At 41.7% G+C, this 23,160-nt stretch overlaps 1 protein-coding gene across 2 annotated transcripts in view; it reads left to right on the forward strand.

Moving 5' to 3' along the window:
- Pappa (pappalysin) overlaps positions 1 to 23,160 on the forward strand; it is a 238,007-nt gene that overhangs the window by 171,869 nt on the left and 42,978 nt on the right. For both annotated transcript variants that reach the window (NM_001401319.1, XM_039109884.2), the window contains 5 exons: positions 313 to 448; positions 3,461 to 3,674; positions 11,630 to 11,798; positions 14,203 to 14,386; positions 22,168 to 22,378. In NM_001401319.1, the coding sequence (NP_001388248.1) occupies positions 313 to 448; positions 3,461 to 3,674; positions 11,630 to 11,798; positions 14,203 to 14,386; positions 22,168 to 22,378 (914 nt within the window). The remainder of the gene's footprint in view (positions 1 to 312; positions 449 to 3,460; positions 3,675 to 11,629; positions 11,799 to 14,202; positions 14,387 to 22,167; positions 22,379 to 23,160) is intronic.

The raw sequence follows: 23,160 nt of genomic DNA on the forward strand, positions 1-23,160 counted from the left end.
ATTCCCTTTGTCTTAATAGAACTTCACAGTGACCCTATGAGCCACTTCCTTTAATCAACTATGAAGGAACTAAGTTAGGCTCAGAATGTTCCAGGCATCTACCAGACTCACAAAAGAGCAGGGTAAAGCTTAGTCTGAAGCAAGGTTTCTGGCCTGGGCTCTGCACTGGAATCCTCTGCCTCCTCCTTTCCCATTGAGAGAAAAATTTGAAAAAAAAATCAAGATTCTCCTTTGCTTCACTCTAGTATGATAGGTTATTTTTACCATGTGGCTGAGTAAATTAATGACTATATCATGTCTTCTCTATTTCAGACATATTTCTCTCAGCCAATGGTGGCTGCAGCTGTTATTATTCACCTGGTGACTGATGGGACATACTATGGGGACCAAAAGCAAGAGACCATCAGTGTTCAGTTGCTTGATACCAAAGATCAAAGCCACGATTTAGGCAAGCATGCTATAGTGGGCTTGGTTCATCACTGGGTTCCTCTTCCTATGTGCGGTTACCCCCTCCCCCTCCATTTCAAGAAAGATCTTCTTTCCCTTCATTTCTTTGACTCTTTTCTATTTGGAATCACTTTAATCAACAGTTCTTTGTGTATCCAAATTGGGCAAATATAAAGATAATGATTCAGTGGCAAAACTTGAACTTCATTGGCTTGCTTCATTACATGTCTTTAAACGTAGGCATCCAGAGAATCCTCAAAGGACTCTGAGAAGGAGACTAAGCAAGCCCATTTCCCCACCATATGTCATCATTTAAAAACAATTGCAAAACAATAGGAGAACATAGGACACAGCAAACTGGAACTGAGAGAAATCAGGTTTTAGAATCATATCTCTAGATGTCTTGGAAAATCTCAATAATGGTTGTGTATTTGGCATATTTTCCAAGGGATATACATGTGGACACAGATAATAGAAAACTTTCAATTAGCTTTGGGGTTTGAGAAGTAAGTGAGAGGACAGGTCCTGCTTACTGGGGAGCAAGGGCATGAGAGGTATTCACTTGTCCTCTGGAGGTTGCTGCAAACATCTGAGCAAACAGTGACAACTTTTACCAGCTGGAAGGAAATCCAATTCAACATGACTCAGTGCACAGTGTTGGTTCAGTCTTCTAGTGTCTGACATCAAGCACTTTATTTAGGTGTATTTAAGTACTGTACAATTTGGATTAAAAAGTTTCCTTGTACCCTGGACTCTGACCCCATAGGTAGCAATGAATATCCTAGTAAGAGCACCAGTGGAAGGGGAAGCCCTGGGTCCTGCTAAGAGTGAACCCCCAGTGAACTAGACTGTTGGGGGGAGGGCGGCAATGGGGGGAGGGTTGGTAGGGGAACACCCATAAGGAAGGGGAGGGGGGAGGGGGATGTTTGCCCGGAAACCAAAGAATTATTATTAAGTATTAAATAAATTTAAAAAAAAAGTTTCCTTGTGTAACACAATCCCCTCTGCACAATCACATGGAATCCTTTCTCAAACAAATATTACTTCTTCAATGAAGCTAGGTTCTGGAGATGGGCTACATGTATTATCTTGTGGGTCTAGGAGAGGACGTGCTGTGCCCTCAGTCAAACAAATAGTATAGTCATTCAGGTTAATAGCCACCTCTGGCCCTGGTTGTGGGAGTTTTGGGGAGCTAGGAATGAACTGACCACAGAGATGGCACAAAAATTACCTAGGCTATTAGCAGCCTTCATTCCCAGCCTTCGGATGTAGAACAGGTTACATGTCTCTTCCTTTGAACAGACAACACTGCATGTTTAACATTTTCTGCTTTCCCTCCTGGTATCTGTGAGGTCTAGGTCCTTTGTGCTCCTGACATTGTACCATCTAAGCACATTTATTTTTGTTTTTGTATGAGCAGAGGAGTGACTCTAAAATTAAGATTCAAAGTTTGAATCCCATATTTATTGTTAACTCACTTTGAAAAGGCACCCTACGAAAAGCCTGGTGTTCTTGGATTGCATTGAGAGATGTACCATGTGGTTAGAGGAGACATTAGCTGTCACTACTATGACCACTCCTAGTGTAAAAGTTGGCACCATGTCCTCGTCTCATTAAGAATATTGTTACACATTACTCTAGCCATCAATTCTGGAGAACTTTGGGCATTTATTGCAAGTGTTTGGAATTCTGGGTGAGGCTTGGATTGGCACTTCAAAGCCATGTGCACATCATTGTGTAGGAGAACCCATTTCAAAACTCTGAAGGAGCAAGCAGACAAAGGGTCACTTCTGGGTCAAATGAAAGCCAAAGAAGCAAAAAGAACTTTGTTGTTTTGTTTACATGTTTATTTATTTAGTAGTTTTAAGGCAAAGGGAAAACATATCTTGAAGAAAGAGAAAGAAAAATCCCTTAGGACTTCTCTGGATTCCTGGGAAATTTCCCAAACTTACAAGCAAATATTTTCATAGTTATCCTGGCACTGCATAGGGTGAGGAGCAGACAGTGGAAATGTCAGGCTTGCCAGAAGGTCGTTGGATCCCATTGTTGTTATCTAAGGCTTTGACGGTTTCCTCTCTCTTCCCACCGGATCGTCCTGTTCTCTGCCTCCAGACTACTGAGCAGAGGCTTAGTGTCATTAAGAGTGTAAAGCAGAAAAAGGACACCTGATGGGCCCAGGACTTCCTCCTCCCACAAGGAGAACTCTCCCATCTGTCAGCACATGGTCAAGACCATGCTACTTTTACAATGTAGAAATGAAGGTTTAAGAACTTGCTAGAATTCCGTCACCAACAAGTAACTAAACACTGAAGCCCGCTTTTGACCTCCCCACTCTATCCCACTTGCCCAATCCTCTCCTTACTCTGTGCAAACCATGTGTCTTTTCTCTATGCTACCATCCCTCCCTTCCTAACCCCGAGGAAAGGAACAATAAAACATGAAAGACTTGTCTGAGCCAAATTTGAGTTCTACTTGTATTTGGTGCTGCAACCATGCTGTGCTTGTCTGTGCACCCCGGTTTCCATCCTTGAAGATCAGGCAGAGGTCCTTCCCACCCAGAGTTGCTCACAGGCCTGCTGATGAGCGTTAACAGTGAGCTTCTTACTCTGGGAAGGGCTTGCTCTTATGAATTATTTCTCCAATCTTTGAGAGCCCAGGCAAGCAGCATGAACACAGAAAGCTCAAACCTTCAAGTCCTGAAGCAACGTGGGAGGGAGGGAGAGCCATAGATGCTTGGCTGAGGGTGGCCGTTTGGGGGAGGGAGAGACTGTGGGCATTAGGTGAAGGAAAGCTTAGGGGCCAGGGAGGCAGGGGGATTGGAAAGATTTGGAAGCAAGAAAAAAGGCAGACAAAGAAACTTTCAATCAAACTCAAAATCCTCCTTGGCCGCCCAATGGTGCTTTTGTGGAGTGACATGAAAGGGTCTGGGGGCTTCGGGAAGGGCCCGTAGGGGAGGGCGTGACTGGCCTTGAGTAATGAGCCTGGCCCCTCGGCCCTCTGTCTCCCCTGACAGGCCTCCATGTCTTGAGCTGCAGAAACAATCCCCTGATTATCCCTGTGGTCCATGACCTCAGCCAGCCCTTCTACCACAGCCAGGCGGTACATGTGAGCTTCAGTTCGCCCCTGGTCGCCATCTCGGGGGTGGCCCTCCGATCCTTCGACAACTTTGACCCCGTCACCCTGAGCAGCTGCCAGAGAGGAGAGACCTACAGCCCTGCTGAGCAGAGGTAAGCGACCAGGGCCTCCTTACCCTGGATCATTTGTAGTAAGTGGAGACAGAGAGTCTGAATAGCCACTGCTGCTGCTGCTGTTAATTTCTACCTGTTCCTTCAGTTTCCATTCTCTGATTTCTGGTCAGTTTGTCCTTCAAGATAGAGAGAACCAAAAGTCCTTGAATGTTGGAGTCAATTACTAGAAAGTAGAAAGGACCCCTCCTTTCACCTGTCCTGCAACTACTGAAATGATGGCAGGATAGAAAGTGAACTCGAAATAGCAATTTTCTGCTCTAGGCTGCAACATCCCCATCTGAACAAAGACAGGGCAGGTATATCAATTCTTGGTTCTTAGTATCTATTTTGATGGTGGAGACTTGGCAGGTGACGTGATCCTCCCCAATTGATGATGATGTGACTACCATTTGCTTCATTCCAGTTCACTGTGTATTTTAATGAGTGAAATCCCCACATGTTCTGTGGGCCTAGTTCCTGATATTTCCCCAGAGGTGGAAGAGTTTGTGTTTTCACTGCGTCACATCTATGATCTGTTATCTGTTAATACTGTTCAATTCTTGCCATGAGAGGACATTATTTATTTGGAAGAAGGAATTTGGGGAAAATGCTAATCTTGGGCTTCAATGTCCACATTATTGATTCTGAGATTATGTCCTTCCATGAGTCCTTTCACTTTTCAGAGTCTCGGTTTCCTATTTAGGAAGATGTCGGTGATGACATCTACCCATAGGGGTAATCGTGAGGCTGAAGTACTATAGTGTAGGTGAAAGTGACCTTGCATGACATTCACTGGACAAAGTTAATGTAACAGTGAGGACTGTTACCAACTGTCACCTTCCAACCACAATGGTGGTACCTCTGTGTACACAAAGCTGTCTATTGCTCTTAAAAGTCAGAAGTGGAAGAAATCTCAGAGATAATCTAGGGCTAAGAACATATTCATACTTAGTGTCACCATGTAGGATTCTGAGGACCTGCAACAGGAAATGTTCCAGAGTCACTGTCTCTCATGTTTGTTCAATAAAATCCAGAGGGAGAGCTGGCATTTTGGTGGGCTCTGAAGAGTGAAGCCCCTCTGTGTGGCATTTCTGCCCTACCCTGTACACCTGGGGGCAAGGAAGGGAAGAGGACTGGTGATGGGAGGGGGACATTAGCCTTTCCCACGCCCCTGTTCCCACAGAGGACACAAAAGGTAGTTGCAAAATCCACATTGTTTTGCACCCACAGTCTCTCCAGCTTCTGTTGTGCAAAATGTGTCGCAATCACTGTGATGGAAGAGCTCCTTAAATACCCTTCATTGTCATATTTCGTCCTCACAGCACTTCTCTATCCCCAGCTCTCCAGTCTCTATAAAAATAAGTTAATTCTCTGAAGCCAGGAAAACAACGTCGATAGAAAATGCAAATCCATTGCATCTTTTCCACAATGTGTTCCCAACTTCGGATTTTTGTCTGTACCATCCACAAGCTGACCAAAGCCAGCACTGACTCCTCGAAGCTCTAAACTAATGATTCCTGTGTGCTGAACAGTGTTTACATTCTGAAACCAGTCAGTTGATATATGATTACGTAGTTCTTTAGTGGTAGAGAACCATGGAGCTGAGACAAAACTTTATCCTGTCTGTTTCATGTGACTGTGGACTGTATTCAACCCCTTCTTTGAGCCTGCATTTCTCCTTAAGAGATGCTGATGAATAGTATATTATCTGTGGCTCTTTCCCGGTTTTGCAGTCTGTAATTCCAAGAGCTAGGAAAAGTAAGAAGAGAGAGGAAAGAACAAACTTCTCTTAAGCCCATAATAACTGCATTACCTTATTTCATTCCTACGCCTGGTTTGGGGCAGTGTGACTCAGAGAAACAGTCAGTGAGTCCATGAAGAGTAGGCAGTAAGAGGGATGACCCCTGCCCTATGTATGAAGAACATGAATGGGATAAGAGGAATCTTCAGGACTTGTCATTCACCCTTCTAGTTAGGGATGCAGAGGCAGCCAGGAAGACTTTGGCTGACTGGGCCCTGCACTTGGACCAGACTGCACAGAAGGCTGAGGCTGCAAAGCTACAGGATCCTTCTGAATGCCCCACTGGGGAAAGGACAGCAGCTGTTCTTGGGGAGCTGCAGAGGCATTGACAAAAACAGGCAGGACTCTACAATCATGCAAATGTAGTAAAACAACCCAGAAGACAAGAAAAATAAACAACAACGTGTTCAAAGGACTGGGATATGGTCCTTCATTCTTGAAATCAGCAAATCATAGAGGTCATTGCTTTTTACAGCAGAGACTCCAGTCAGCTCTCCTTTGACCTTTCCACTTTACTCTAGGCTGTTTTTCTGGCAGAAAAGAGCAGTTTTCCTTCCCTCCCAGATGCTTTTCTCTCCTCCCTCCAGCGCTTCCTCTTCTCCCTCCCACTTTCATCCCCAGGGAACCCTATGAGATCCATTGAGCTACCTTGAGAGAAGTAATGTATTAAGAACCACAGATTTTATAGCAACATCAGCGTAGACGATGTTTTCTGACCTAGATTCAAGAATTCTTAGCATCTGAGCAATATTGTGCATGGATTACGAGCTCTCCTCCACCAATAGGATCAGATTTCAAGTTAGAGGTCCAGTTGTAGAATTCAGCTGTACCTAGTTGGAGAATGATGCACAAATGGGAGATCACAGGGGTGGAGTAGAAAGCTAAAAGGCTTCTTTAAGGAAAAAGACTGTAGTCATGATAAGACGCCCCAGTGTCTGTCTTTGTATAGTACATCTCCCTTTCCTTTTCTTTATTCTCCTACACTGTTCACACACACACACACACACACACACACACACACACACACACACACACACACACACCACAATCCGCCCATCCATCCATCCATCCATCCATCCATCCATCCATCCATCCATCCATGCACTCGGTGGTTCTTAACACAAATCAAGCACTATATTATAAATTTCAGTAGCCTAAGTATTTAAAGTTATTTCCACTTCTCCCTTTCCCTGACCTGTCTCCTTCCTTTCCTGTTACCTTCTTCCACCTCTTTTATTTTCCTATTCTCTTCCTCAACTTCAAATGTTTTCCTTTCCACATGTTACCACCTCTCCAGACGTGGTACCTAACTTTGTAGAAGGCTCTTTGCTAGATACAAGTTCTTCATGTGTCTGTGATGAACTCTTTTCAGTTGGGGAGAAGAGGACCTAGGATGGAGACAGCTGCTCCTGGAGTACACACTTCCAGGACCCCAAGTGTATAATACCTTATGCAGTAACAGGACTTCATATATAGCATTTCAAACTCAGGCTGAAGGTACTCATGGTCATGTGGAACTATCTAATACATCATACTGAATCCACAGGCCTCTGTTCACAGGGAAACCAGACTTACAAAAAATAACCCTGCTTCTGTAGCCAGACACTGGTCAGAGGGCAGCTATCAGTTCACCCTGAGTTTTCGTAGTCTGTCTACATACCATGTGGGGGTCACTGAGCTTCAATCTCTTAGTCTTCACTGGTCTCCATACACTAGCACCATTAAACTGCTGGGTTGTAAATGTTTTACTATCACTTGCCCTTGACCCCAATTTCTGTGAATGAAAAGGAAGTCCTATCAGGCTAACTTGTTTCTGTCTCTCTCAATGACCTGAAGAGTTGGTGCCTAGCTTACATTTCCTCTCATTTACCAGTTTTGACCATATGGCCCTCCATCTGTTGTTGTGGTAGTGGTGACTGCCATTTAATGGCATAATATTGGCTAAGCAGAAGGCCATAGGACTTAAGAGAGGACTTAAAGAACAGACCCAAGAGTAAAGTCCTTTCCAGCCCTCCAATATCAGTTTTGTCCTGGCTGGTAGATTTGCCTAGGTGTCAGCCATGAGGTGTGAGATTCCCATTTTAATTCTCTATGGGGGAGGAAGGGAAGCTAAAAAAATTGCTAAGGTATTACAAATGGTTCTATCCTCATGAAGATCTCGAAGGTGTAAGTAGATAGATACAGGGGCATTTGGGCACATGGAGAGAGAGAGAGAGAGAGAGAGAGAGAGAGAGAGAGAGAGAGAGAGAGAGAGAGAAGAAAAAGATCACCTTTGCCCCTCAATATGAGAACTTGGTACATTTGCTCTTTCAGCGGCGCACAACCATATTCTTCCTTCAGACAACTTTCTTTAGCTCCTTTTTTATTGACCGTCCATCACTAGTCTTGAGTTCCCCTTTTAAAATCAGAGCCTTTTGTTTCATCGTCCTTCGTTTTGTATTTTAGAAATGAATCACAGCTGTATTGGGGTGGGGTATGTGAGACATTCAGCCATCATTTTTCTGCAGTGTGTGGCACACAACCTTTTCTAAAGAGTGGGAAAGAACTAGGGCCGAGGGAACACAGTGGCCGATGTCTATTGGAACTCTGTCCAGGCTAAAATGCTACTTTGGGCATGCAATCCCAAATGTGTATTCTCAAACGGGAACAATATCAGTACCTCAAGGAGTCCCTGTGCGGTTGCAGAGGAGGTGTTATAGTGAGACTCAGTGGCTAGTGCCTGGCATTTCTTACTTCATTTCCTCTTCTTCCTTTGTTATTTGCAAGTCTGCAAGCCAGGTGGAGACAGAGATGCTGAAAAACAAAGGATGCTTTACTTCCAAAGTGCATTCTAAGAAGATACTAGTCCTAAGAATTGCCCCATAATAGAAGGGATATTAGGTTTTGGAAAATAATCCCTCCTTTAGGCCATTCTGAACATCAAAATGAAACAGAAGATTCAATGTTCTAACAAAATCTAGAACGTTGCACATGTGTGTCATGAACACTTTCAGCATCAAACTACCTTTTCATAGAGGTCACCTAAGACCATCGAAAATATTAGTATTTATTATTCATAAAAGTAGTGAATTAAAGTTATGAAGTGGCAGTGAAAATACTTTTTATGGTTGGGGAGTCACAGCAACGTAAGGAACTATAGTCGAGGGTTGCAGCATTGGGAAGGTTGAGAACACTGTTCTGGAATGAAGAAATCTCACTGATCTCATTAGTTCACTACTACCTGCTCCTGTCTAAAATACAGTACCCTTTAATAAGAAGGTTCCCAAAAGCAGGGGATATTTTCCTCATATAGCAGAAAGGGACAGAACAGAAAAGCCATCTTGTTGTGGAGTTCCAGAGCTTCTAAAGCATTTATTCGGTACTAATGTTCCTAGTACACCAAGCTATATCCCATCGTGGTTCTACATATCTCCTCTCCACTTTGCCTAGATCCCTGTGTCCCCAAACTTTGTAAAGTTCATCCTTACATTTCATCCAGGTCTTACTCAGAATTTTCCTTCCTTATAGGTCCTTCCATTAAAATTCATCCTAATCCCACCCCCCCATCCCCGAAACAATGGCTCAGTATAATTTCTCTTTGGTCTTAATGGACTTACTGTATATATAACTGTGTGAATTTGTGTAGGCACTTAAGTACATGAACTTCCTCTTCAATACACAGGGTGATAGACACCTGATATAGCCTCCTAACAGTACCTTACCCAGTGAGATGCCAAGGTAGCGTCTATTAAATGAATGAATGGATGGCAGTTCATTTGGTGATAACTCTGAGAGATAAATCAGGCTACTTCTGCCAATATCTAGGTTAGGAGACTAGGGTGCTGCTCAGCTTTTCACATTGAGCATGTGATAAATTACTGAGTTGTACCTTGAGCTTAAACATTCCTCACTCTTACACATTCTTTCATTCTATGAAATTAAGTATTGCAGTTTTTCCTTGACTACTAAAAAAACATGGCAAGCGCAAAGCAGGGGACAGGTGGTGGTTCTCCTTTCATTGCCCCAGGATGCTTTCCTTCGGAGTCCTGATAGGATGGACACCCAGGGGCCTTCTGAGAGTACAGAATCCGAATGTCTGAATGATAAGGCAGAGGGCAGAGAGACAAGTTGGGAGCTCCCAGCTTACAGACTAAGCTGTTTTGTTCATGTGGTTCTTTTTCCCAGCATTTGAACAATGTGAGCAGTGCACTGCTTGTTGTCAAAGCACATATGCTGACTCCACAGTCACAGTCTCTCCTAGATCTTCACGTCAGTACAGCATGATGTTATCATAATAGCTCAACAGGGGATACACAGTGCCAACTTATTCGGAAGTTCATAGGGGTGTGAGGAGGCAACAAAGCTACATCCAGAGGGTCTGAGCCACATATGAAATTATTGACCTTGACTGACTATTTTAAAGACTAGATTTGCTCATAAAATATGTTATAGGTTTTCAGTTCCACAAAAATGTCCTGCTCTGTTCCTCACCAGATAAGTTGAGTAGTTGAGAAGATTAATATCCAGATCCTCACTCCCTCCTAAAACCAAAATACTGGTGAGGATCAAAACGGATACCACGAAAGTTCAGAGCATCCTAATGAAGATGTTCCTGGCCAAACTCTTTTATATATATTTATCCAAAAAATATGAAAACAAATTCCAGGCATAGTAGTGCATGCCTTCAGTTAGTGCACTCGGGAAGCAAAGGAAGATGAATCTCTGTGTGCTTGAGGCTAGGCCGGACTCCATATTGAGCTCCAGGACAGTGAGAGCTACAGAGGGAGACCTTGTCTTGAAGCCCCCCCCAAACACACAGACACTAAAAAATAAAAATAAAAACAAACAAACCAACAAATAAAAACCAGGAAAACCAAAGACTGGATGATCTGGAAGCAAATCTAGCCACCTGTTTAGCCCTATAACCTATAACCAAGGTTTTAGGGTGAACATGAATATAGAAATTTTTTTACACAGTGGATTTTGCTGCTGAAAAGGAAATTTCAACTACTGTAAAAATTTCAAGCCAGTGATGGTGATATGGCCAGTAGCTCCTCTCTAGTCAACATCTGGGTACAAGCCATTTTTCTTCATAATGCAAAGCATAACAGTATATAACAGGCATTGTCCCTATACAAAGTCATGTTCTTGTTCAGACCCTAGGGTAAAGTTTGCTATGAAGACCTAAGGGTCACGCATAGGTATCAGAATGTAAGCAAGTGATTTATTCTTGCCAAGCTCCAATCTTTCCAACAATAAACCAAATAACACATAGTTCACAGGGTTATCACAAGGATGAAGTGAACTCAATTAGATATGCTCTCCGTGATTAATTACTAATGGTCTTGAGTGCCTGTGTACTCAATTGCTTAATGGGAAAGGCTATCAAAGCTCAAGGGGGTGTATGTCATGTTTACTTGTATCCTTAAAGATTTGTATACATTTGGGTGCCTGGGAGGCACCTACATCCTGGATTTGAAATGCACTGAGTGGGATGCAATGGTATGAAAGACAAGAAGGCAAAGTGTCTGGGATGGAACTCATGTAGAGACATAAGAGAATGCTTTGATACAATTAGCTCTGACTTGAAGACTGTGCAGAATTCAGATTGGCTAAACGATGAAGATAGCATCCAGAACAAGACGGAAGGCATGGTTTCTGTACATTTTCCTCAAGGATTTGTGAGTTACATTGCAGTTCTCAAAGATGCTCCCTGAGTCTGTCACTGGGCCTCATGGCTCTGAGAAGTGGAATAAACTTTCAGATACACCAAGGCCCCAATGAACAACATGGTTTTTTCAAAGTCATACAATTTCTAGGTAACAAGTAGAGCAGGCTGTCTGTGTAACATTAGCTACTGTTGGTTGAGGCTTTGAATGTGCTGGGAATTTAGCTACATGCAGTTTATAAATTATTGGATCCAATCGTCCCCTTGATCCTGGAACTCAGCACTCACTGGAGTGTTCAAGTGAAAGGACTGGAATCCAGGATTGTCAGCCCCCATTTCTTGTATTCTTCATAATCCATAACCACGATCAGCTGAATCGCTTTTGCCTGACTCAATGCCCTTCTCTTCAGTGTTTGCTTCCTGAAATTTTGGGAAGAATTCTTCTAGGTGGAGTAAAGTTGGCTTGTGAGGAAACCCCTCTTCACCTTCTTATTTCTTCCTTCCCAGCTGTGTGCATTTTGCCTGTGAAGCCACGGACTGCCCAGAACTGACTGTGGAGAATGCTTCTCTCAACTGTTCCAGCAGCCATCGTTATCATGGTGCTCAGTGCACCGTAAGCTGCCAGACAGGTTATGTGCTGCAGATACAGCGAGATGATGAGCTAATCAAGAGCCAGGTTTGTGGATTCAGAGAGGAGAGCCCTTTTTCAGTCAGAGAAGGCTGGCAGGGGTAGAATGGATTCTCTGCAGAATCCCCAGCACTGGAAATACTATTACCACATGAGACAAATAAAGAAAACTCTCTCTCTCTCTCTCTCTCTCTCTCTCTCTCTCTCACTCATTCTCTCTCGTTCCCCTCCCTAACCCCTTCCAAACCTCCCCCTCTCTTTCCTGCCTTTTCTCATATATATGTATACACACAACACAGTACACATATATGCATGTGTATACATATACATATACACACTATATGCATGTAGATTTATTATGATGAATGAATCAACCACACAGCCAACAAACAAATCAACTGGAACTCTGTAAGAAGAGGGCTTCTATCCAGGAAGTATTACAGGCAGCATATGGAGTGTTGGTACAGAGGATACATATCTATGACCTAGGAATGAGATCATATTGGACTGAGATGCTGACCCTCAAATTTTGCATAATGAAGTAAGCTGTTTTAAGTAGATGGGTGTTCTCAGTTTATGAGTTGCCATCCATCCATTCATTCATTTATTCATTTGTTCATTCATTCGTCCCAAAGCATGAGTTCTTCATAAATCAGAGACTGATTAGGTCCCAGAGAAACAAAGTTGTTAAGATTGAACTGTTCCGTAGTGACTAGCAGAGAGTTCCAAGACAAAGAGACATGAGTTTACAGGAATATGGGGGGAGGGTGTTAAAGGAAAATGCCCTGGAGGAAGTGACATAAGAACTGAGAAGTGGCTTGATGGGCAAAGGCGTGTCTGCAGGATACAAGCAAGAAAAGTGTGCTCTGGCAGTGGAGTATATGTAGAAACCTGTTGATACTGTAAGTGTGCCACATGTGGAGACTGGTTTTTCTTTTTCAAAAATCATGCAAGTCATGAGGCTAGAAGGTCAAACAGAGTCCACAGGTGCCAGATCTTACCAGTTTAGATGGGAAGTTTGAAGTTGTTATGGCAGCAAGAAGTTGTGGAAGGACATGGCAGGTTTATATCCTGATAAACAAAGGCCTCATTTGGCTGCCCATATGGGAGTGGCATGGAATGTAAGCAATGAGACAGACAGCAGACAGAAGCATAGTCATGTTATCGATGGAACCCTTGTAAGTGGGGAAATGTCCTGCACGAAACTATCGGTAGTGAGTAGAGATAGGTTACATGGAAAACCTTGCTTTAGTCTGTTGCTGCTCTGGGAGTCTTGGGTCCAAAGGGAGTAGGTGGGACAAGTTTAGCAGCCCCAAGCTTTGAGAGTTCCAAAGCTGTCTCTAGATACTGCTTTTCCACAGGCCCACTAGTAGACCAGTAGACTATGTGCACTGCTAGCACACAGCGGCATATTCTTTATTGCTGGGAACGCCTATTTGTGTAGAGCTTCTGGGCTGGCTTGTCTTAGACACCTACTTCTGTGTGTCAGACATGGCAGGTCTGAACTCCTATGGAAACAATTAAGCTGACTTGGCAGTGAAAGACCTCTGCTCCCTTTGATGTGTACTTAAGAGAGGAAAATGTCCTTTGCTTTTAAAAATCCCAAATCAACATTTGGCCTTCTCAACCCCCAAGGGTTTGGCTGCTTCCTCCTTGAATGGAAGACTCTGGGCTGCCAATGTCAGGCCTTCTCTTGGCTCTATAGCATGGCCTCACCCTTCCACCTACATAACCCTGCCATTTTCTAGTTTGGTTTAAATCAGCTAGACAGTTCAGTGTTCCTAAATGTGTTTCTTTTTAATGTATTTTTTCTTGATTATTCAAATTTTGTTTGCTCTGGAGCCACTAAATATCAGAATGGGCAACTGCATATAATGTATCCTTGGGTTCTGTCTATCCATGTTACCAATGGGACATTTAGAGAGGAACCTTCCCATGGAGAGACATCATGTCTCCTGTACCCAAAGGCACTCCCTGACTTAGCACCAAGGATTTAGCTATTTCTAAGTAAACCCCTTCAAGAATAGATACCAAGATCAGCCTCTGATATCCTTCTATTTAATGTGTTTTAGAGTCTATTTGATGAAAAAAGTCTTGCTCTGTGAGGTCTCTGCATCTCAAGATTCTTATCATATGACGATCTATCTGGAATCCATTATAGATTGCATTTCTTAGCACATTACTTGGGTTCAAGTCACGCTTAGCTTTTCTCTTAGGGGTAAACTGAGACTGTTCGAATGATATTTTTAGGTCTCCATTTCTATGTCATTTAATGGAGATTAAAGTATCTAATCTATAAAGTTGAGGAGTTATTAAAAATGAGTCTGAGTCAATCACTGAGAATGGGTTAGCTCTTTCCGAGACAAGACTCTAATGTACCACCCGAGAAGTGTATTTCTTCATATAGGAGCACCTGTCTGAGCTCCTTCATTGTACCTTTTCTGTCTTTCAGGTAGGGCCAAGCGTCACAGTGACATGTACAGAGGGCAAATGGAACAAGCAGGTGGCATGTGAGCCTGTAGACTGCGGTATCCCGGATCACCATCACGTCTACGCCGCCTCCTTCTCCTGTCCAGAGGGTACCACCTTTGGTAGAAGATGCTCCTTTCAGTGTCGCCACCCTGCCCAGCTGAAAGGTATTTGGAGTTCTTTATCTCAACCTGGACTCTATCATTTCAGAGAACCTTGGAGCTATTTCCCAGGCTCCTTCTGAGTCTCAGGCACCAACAGGTAGATGGAGATGGGTCTGTTCCTGGTTTCTTTTTAGCATTTGTCGTCATGTAAAACAACTTGTTGTACAACCAGGAGTTTTTTTAAAAAAATGTTTGTAATAAATTATATGAGTATAAAAATAGATATTAATACCCCTTCAAGATTTTGAAAATCTCTCAAGAAGATGGTGGGGATGGGGGACAAAAAGAGTTTTATTTCGAACTGATATGTCTAGTTGACTGTGTATGATTAAGGCCCAGCAAACCTTGAGAGGTGTTATTATTCAATTTTCCAAAGGGAGAAACCAATTATTAGGGATTAAAGAACTAACCTAAGGTTGCCATATTATTGATGGAGACCATGTTGTAACCAAGGTCTGTCTTTGACCAATGTCAACTATATTCTTTACAAAGAGAGCCTGGGTGGCTGTGGCCACAAGCATCTGGCATCTCTTAAACTGAATATGAAAAGTATGAAGGTGAAAAGGAGGGAGTATCATAGGTTGAAGAAGAGGCTACATTTTGGAAATGGAGAAGAAACTGGCCTAGAAGCACATAGTGTATTTCTAGAAATGAAAGTCTTAGAATAGGTCTCAGAGTCCATACAGAACAACTAGAAATACTGAAGATCCAAAGCACATCAAGGAAAGGAGGGAGCATCACAGAGCTCACCACCAGCAATTTTTGCCTGAGATTTAAAGATTTAAGGGTTCGATCCTCCACACAGTTTGTTGGCAGAAGCATACTTCTTTCTTGAATGTCAACAACAGTAACTAACTTGGTCATAGAGTCTCATATTTTGGCCTATCATGCCAGAGTATATGTGAGGAGTTATGTTGAGTGTGAAGACTTTGGGAGTATGTCTCTGAATTCTTTTAATAGCAGATGAACTACTGTATATGGTTAAGATTTAGGTACTGTGGTAAGCATGAAGAGTTTTACCAGTTTTTCAAAGGGACATTGAACCAAAAGGGTTATATGAACTCACAGTCTTTGGAGGCACTGGCTATGTAGTCAGAAGCTCGGGAAATGACCTGCACTAAAACATAATAAAAAGTATTGATTGGGTACCTGAATGTTGTGATGGAAAAGAAATACAAGAATATAAGACCTGACTTTAATTATAAGCTATCCCTTAAGAAAATCAGGAAGTGCATCTGGGCTACATCCCATAGCTCCTCTTTTTTTCTATTAATGAATATTTTTGACTATGATACATATCAAACTTTCATTTGAGATGCTATGAAGATTAAAATTAAAGAGGGAAAGAAACCAGTGACTTCATGGAAGGGTTGTCCCAAGGAGCTGCAACCAGAGGATGAGAACCCCTGATAGAATCTAAGCAATCCAATCCCATTACATGGCTCTGTCTATCAATAGGATGTTGGGTGTATTAATAACTAGAAAATCATACCTCTTTTAATTAGAGGCCCATGCGAAAAGAAGTCAAATAAATTAGCATTGATTATTAAAGATCTCAGGATGGTAAATCCTTAAACAAATCTTTCTCTCACTGTTTATTGGACTATACATGAAGTGTATGGACATTGCTCAAGAAAGGTGGGTTCAGGGGAACCCGCATTTTGACATGTGTTGATTCTCGTTTTGACCATCTCATAAGAAGTCACAGAAACACCTTGACTTTCCACAGTGGCCTGTGAGGACCTACTAGGAGTCCATGTAGCTTTGTGTTCAGCACTATCTTGTACTCAGATCCTTGTTCTGAGGTTTCCACTTGGACCTGCTGTCAGCAAAGACTACATGAGTTGTCCTCCCTCTTTGAGGTTCTTGATGGTAGTTCCCTTCACACCCATTTCAATAAATTATAAAAAAAAAAACCCTTTTCTTCTTTTATTTTATTTGCTTTGTTTTTTCCTTCTATCCTTTAGATTTCCTTTCTTTACACTATGTTGTGGGTGTGGATGTGTGTATGCATGAAGCAATGACCATGGAACCAGAAATTTCCATGTCTGACCCAGCAAACCAGCTCAATGGATAACTTCCACATGGTGACATATATGTGTCCATATATATCACATACATACACATGCAAATGTGCAAGAAATAAAGAAGATGCAGTAACAAGTTAAAAATAAAAAAATGTCCAGATATACTGGTTTTGTCCTCTGCAAGCTATTTGATCTTAGCTGAGCAACTTTGTTCCTATGACCAAGCACTTCCTACTTAAAAGATAAGCTTAGGAGTGGTCACCATCAAAGAGTCATTAGTGGATGAAAAACTGTCATTTATAAGATGGCGGCCCTGGAGGATGTTCTTTCTAAAGACTCAGTTTTCCCTTGATATTGGAGCACTAGGTGATTGTTCCATTCGTACTTTTCCTGTGCTATCTCTGGCTAGCAACCAGGCACCATATTTTATTCTGTATGAAGCTTTCAGGCAACAATATCATCTTCAGAAGAGGTCATATCAGTCAGGACAATCCAACCCAAGTAGCACAATCCCCTTTGTCCTCTATTTCAGGTGAAATATTGCTTTAGTCCAAGTATCTCTCCAAGATTTATGCAAAACAGCTTGAGAGGTCGAGGTTTTAAGATCATTTATGCCAAGATTTTGGATACCATGGTTGTTGGCATTCTCAAAGAACTTTGTAAGCATAGGTCAAATTTATAAAATTGCACGAGGACAGAAGTCCTTTCAAATTCTGGAAAGGCAACTTTAAAATGAATGCGATAAATATTGAATTAATGGATTGCAATACATTAGTTTTATTGCCTAGTGAATCTCAACTCAAATGATAGGTGCATTTACTATTAAATTGGGTGCACAGCTTCTGAAGTAAGCATGTCTTCATACTACAAACTCTCTGTGGAACATCTACTTTCTATTTCTATCCTGTGACTTTTTTCTCTCTGCTTTTCATGTGAGCTTTTAAAACCCGATCAATACACTGGTTTCCAAAGAATAACCTATTCTGTGAAATATTTTCTGATTTCTTGTGTTTGACTGAAAATGAGGTTAGTGTGGAGGATAGTGTACCAACATGTAGCCTCCTTGTTTTCCAGTGACATAGTTTCCTGTGTCTCACACTTGCCTTTCTCCATCCATGTTTGCAAAGAAGTAAGTAGATTCCTTTATTTCCCATCTTAGGAAGAATTTTCCATCAATGATCCTTGAAAACAACTGCTTTATAGGACATTCTTCCTCTATATTTATTATTGGGGAAGAAAGATGGGTTACCTTAGTAAAGGAATCTACCATGTGAGGTGAGAAGCTGGGCTAGTGGTAGCATCCTACTGTGTAGCTGAGTCACCACTGATTTAAGTCCTTTACTCCATAAGCCTTTCTTTGAGTGCAGCTTTGCAGTTTTTCTTTGGGCAGGTTCATCAGTAAGAGTTCCAGTGTGGTTGAAGAGTCTGACAAAGCTTCTCAGAATGTCAAGTCTGACATAGTTTTAACTTCTTGGCATCCTAGTAACCTAGAGATATACATTTAGATTAGCTGTTTCTCTTGTTATCTATTTGAATTCTTTACCTTCTTCCTTACTTTTTCAAGGTCCATACGTAGCTGAGACTCTCATAGATTATTTTTCATGAATCAGCCTGAAGTCCTTTGTGCCGTTTCCTGCGTACTGGTCTCTCTCTCTCTCTCTCTCTCTCTCTCTCTCTCTCTCTCTCTCTCTCATTATTTCTTCTGTAACTTTTGTTAGTGTCTGCTTCTCACCAAGAACAATGAAAGGGAATATTTTTGCAGTCCCAGCCATCATAGCCTTAGGCTAGTGTAGTCTTTGGAAGGCTTTGCTTGTTCTTATTCTGGTCCAGCAAGCTGAATTCTTGTTCTCTACAAACTGTGAGGTATCGATATCCTTTCACATCATAAAATGTTCAACTTAAAAAGTTGACCAAGAACTCAGAAGTAGATTTTGAGCAGGACTAGAGAGGCTGAACAACTCTTTCAAATTCACAAATAAGTTCATGATGCTTCATTCATGCAACAAATGGAAATTGGAGAACTACTATATACTGGACCATAGGCTAGGCTCTGAGAATGAAGAATGAGCAAAACATAGCCCCGTATCTTAGAACCTCAACAGTGACCACACCATATAGCAAACATGAAAAAGACAAAAGAAAACAAAAACCAAACAACCAACCACAACAAAGCAGGTTGAAGTTATAACAGTTCACTTCATGAATCTAATATAATGGCAATTTCAATGCAAGGTTTCCATGCACACACTCTGATGTCACATATTTTGGGGAGACAAGATGATGTTTGAATCCTGCTGTAAATTGGGTCTTGATCAAAACAGGGTTATTGGTCTACCATTTGCTTTAAACATTTATAATTTCCTTGTGCTAAGAATATTCAAAATCATTTCTTCTCATTATATTGAAATGTGCACCATGGCATTATCCACCACCGTCACCCTACTGTGCCTTAGGATACAAAAACTAATTTTTCTTTGAAAGTGCTCTCAAAGGAACGTGGTCTACTGTATAATCTTTTAAGAAAGGTTATCACAATGAACACTACTCTTCTGTCACTACTGAATGCTTGTACTTCTTTCATGCACTCTAGAGAGTGGAATTTCCCTAAACACACTGGGAGACAGACTAAGCAAGACTAATTTGCTGACTTTAAAAGATCATACATATATACATATAAGTAACAATAATTAATGGAAAATATGCCATTTATTTTGAAAAAGAGCAAGGAGGGATACACATACGTGGAGTATCATGGGTAGAAAAGAGAATAGGGAAATGGCAATTATATTATAGTTTCAAAAATAAAAGAAATAGTTAAAAATAAAGCTTTACAAGATGAGCAGTGTCTTGAAAGATGAATCAGTTAGGAACACTTCTTGATCTTCAGAGGACCCAGATTAGATTCCCAAAACCCACATCGTGGTTCACAAACATCTATACCTGCAGTTACAGAGGATATAACATCCTGTTCTGTCCTCCATGAGCACTAGAGATACACATCATAAACATAACACTTGCAGGCAAAACACTAATACAAAAAAATTAGAATAAAATTTATTTATTTACACACATAAACATAAATACATCTTAAAAAATTAAAAACAATGAACAAATGAGATGACAGTGTACCTGAACTCATGAGAACCTAGTGTTTGATATCTATGCTTTCATATGCTGCTAGAAATGTCACGTCAGCCTTCATTTCCTGACTTAAGGCACATTCTCCAGAAAGCACATGTTGGGGAGTACAAAGAAGGGAAGAGACATGCTATGGATGAGGTTATAAATGTATCTTCTATAGCCAGTGAAGAGTGGAAACAGTGCTACCTAATTATCTATGAGGAACTTGCAAGGCGAGATTAGAATAGGCCCGAGTGCTCCAAACTCTAGGTGGTCTGTAAGTCCTCCAACAATGACAGGTTTGACGCGGATACAAGCAGCATTCACTACCTGTTCTTTCAAGCATGTTTTAAAAGCATGTATTTGTGACCAAAACCAAAAATCCTCAATAGAGTAAAGATCCTTCGGAGTATGTGGGCTGTTGTCAAAGGTACAGAGTATATATGCCACGCAGTGCTTTCTTCAAAGCCATTTGGTAGATGGCTAGGATGGAAATCCTGATCCTGCAGAGTCCATTGGTCTCAAACACAGTCCTGCCCTACTTACCCTGTTCATTCGATCAGCAGTTTGCTAACACCTATTTGCTCTCTCCTAGAAGGACCATTTTCTGTTTGATTCTTTCCTCTTGGTTAACATTCTGCAGTCTTCCTATCATTTCATAACAAAGAACTATGCCCTTCATTTCACAGTTTATAACATTTGTAGCTGATATAACCCCAACACTTTGGTAAAAGCACTCACATTTTAGCAATGTATTTTTTTTAACACCCTTGAGCAATTTGGAAAGGACGCCATTCTCACCGAACTACTGATACATCTGGCATTCCCAAACAACTTGCCACAATAATAAATCCCCACAACAATATAGGGAAGTTCCAGTTGCTGCTGCCCTGAAAGTCCATTTGCTTTGATGAAAGCTCAATGAATCATCCTTTCATCTTTTTTTCTTTCCATGAGGTGTGAAAATATCTAGTTATAGTAGTATTATAGCTTACCAGGTAGCATTTTCTGTGGGTTTTGCAAACAGCATTGTCTCATGTCATCCAGATGAATCACCCTGACAAGACAGTGAATCTCAGGAAATGAATGGTAAGAGGGGACGAAGGAGTGTACATAAAATTGCCAAGCAGTTTTCTGGTCTTCCTTCTTTCTTCATTTTATCCTAGGTGGTACTTGCCACCACCTTCAAGAATACTAGCTAATTCATGTTTGCTGACAGTTTGTCATGCTCCTTCATATATCATTAGATTACAAGCACTGAGTACATGTTATTTTTGTCTCGTTTTATTCATTGCTTTGCTCCTAACATGTAAAGTATGCCACAAGCATTAAGCAGAGGTTGGCTGAAGAATTGTAGGACACTGCACATCGCACATGTGTCCTGTCTGACACTCTTGTGTAAGTGTGATGTTAAAAGGGAGGGAGGAAGGAAGGGCTAATGAGGAAACATGGACCTTGGTGGCACTTTGATAGACACTTATCTAAGTTGCTATAATTTAATCTGCTAAATTTTGGAAAGCCAAGAAACCTCTATTCTTCCTATGGACACAAAAAGTAAGGTTGGACCATCCTGTGTGGAAAATAAAGGGTCTTGCTGAACATATAGACACAACCTCTTATTGTATAAACAACTCTGTATTTAGACAAATGTGTTTTTGAACATTTTACCTTTCGCTATTCACAAGCTGTAAGAGCTTCATCAAGCTGCCCCCTCCTTTGGCAAATGAGAATTAGCATGCTAAGCACCCTGCATTTCAAAAGCTCTCTGCACATAGTAACTGCTCAATAAATGCCAGTTTTCTTCCTGTCACTGATGGTCTCCCTGCCCTGCTTCAAAACCAGAGAGTCCCATGTGCTTCCAGCACTGGCTGCAAACTCCTTTTGGTATTAACCAATCCGAAGAGAATCAGAGGAGAAACACCCATTGCAGTTCCTCCTCTAATTGTCTTGAGTTTGGGAATGGCTCTGCCTTCATAATACATGAGCTGGCAAGGAAAAGCCTAGCTTCTGGCTTTTCCTTTTATCTTCACTGACCCCAACAGAGCAAGTATCCTGAAGGCAATCAGCACCCTGTAAGAGCTGGCTGGTGCGTGTGGCAGGAAGTAATACTCTCTCAGCTTCTCTCACAGAACTTCTCTGAGCACTGGGTCTGAGTAAAAAAGATTACCCCCCTGATGAGATGATATTGTCACATCTGGGCATGAGGAAGCCAGGTCAGGTACAGGGCCCAGTCCAAGAGGCACCCCTGGGTCATAAAGATTGCTGTTAAGGATGACAAGATTTAGGCTGGTCTCAGGCAAAGACATGCACCTGCAGGGCACAGGAATGATGCACGACCAGGAAGCTTTTGTTTTTTGTTCTTCATGTTTTATTTTTCCTCTTCAGCATATGAGGTGCAGAATGGTTTGAATTTTAACACAGTGTAGAAAATGGACTAAGCCTAGCTTCCATGACTGCCTGTTTTGCAACAACTGCCCAGCACTCTCCAGAGATGCTGAGTTCTTAGAGGAAGGAATTGTAATTCCAACCTGGGATCCCTGGGGACCTCATGGTGGTTAAAATCCAGGCAACTCATGTGTTATCTTAGCTGTCAGGGGACTCATTCCTCTGCTAACCCTGTCTGCCTGTGTCTTCCAGGCAACAACAGCTTTCTGACCTGTATGGAAGATGGACTGTGGTCCTTCCCAGAGGCACTGTGTGAGCTTATGTGCCTCGCCCCACCCCCAGTTCCCAATGCGGACCTACAGACAGCCCGGTGTCGCGAGAACAAGCACAAGGTGGGCTCCTTATGCAAGTACAAGTGCAAACCTGGATACCATGTGCCTGGCTCATCTCGGAAGTCCAAGAAGTAAGTGCTGCAGGGAACACACTCATGGACTTTAAGAAGAACTTCAGAAGGGAACATTTCCAGGGTTGCTGGAGGCCATACCAAGTGGTATTCCATTCTGTCCCATAGAGAAGATATGGAAGAGTGGGTATCTTATCAGAGCAGTGTCTTATTTTTCTCAGGCCTCCTATTTGTTAGCAGTGATATGAAGATGGTAAGTTACCACACAGTATTGTCATGATGCAGAAAAAGTTACAAAAATGCCTTGCACAAAGTACTTGCTTAAGAAATATTGAGTTCTTGCATCACCATTGTGCGGGCACCTATCACTACACACTGGAAGGAAGAGAGAACACAAGGGGCTGATGGGAATTGATCTCTGTCCCGAACCACATTTGAATGGCAACCTGCCTACCTTCAACAATGTTGTTCAATGAATACAGTTTCTTTATTATATTTATGGGTTTTAATATAATTATACCATTTCTCTTTCCTGTACATCTCTCTAAAACCTGCCCATGTTATATTCCCTGGTTCCTTTCAAATTTATGATGAATTATTTTTGTTAAGCACACACGCATATACACTACATATATATTTTATTATATATATATTTTATATTACAAGTATATCTCAGCATTCTTTAGGTCATAAGCTTCCCCTTTAAATGTTAGCACTCTATTGGTGCCATCCTTGTTAGGTCATATTTAAGCAACCATGTTGATCAGAGTTCACTGTGCCTTGATATTTCTAGGAAACAAAAGTATGGCAGCAAACTCCTTGTTCCTCTGGTGTTACAGCCT

The sequence above is a fragment of the Rattus norvegicus genome, chromosome 5, assembly GCF_036323735.1.
Source record: "Rattus norvegicus strain BN/NHsdMcwi chromosome 5, GRCr8, whole genome shotgun sequence".
Lineage (NCBI taxonomy): Eukaryota > Metazoa > Chordata > Mammalia > Rodentia > Muridae > Rattus > Rattus norvegicus.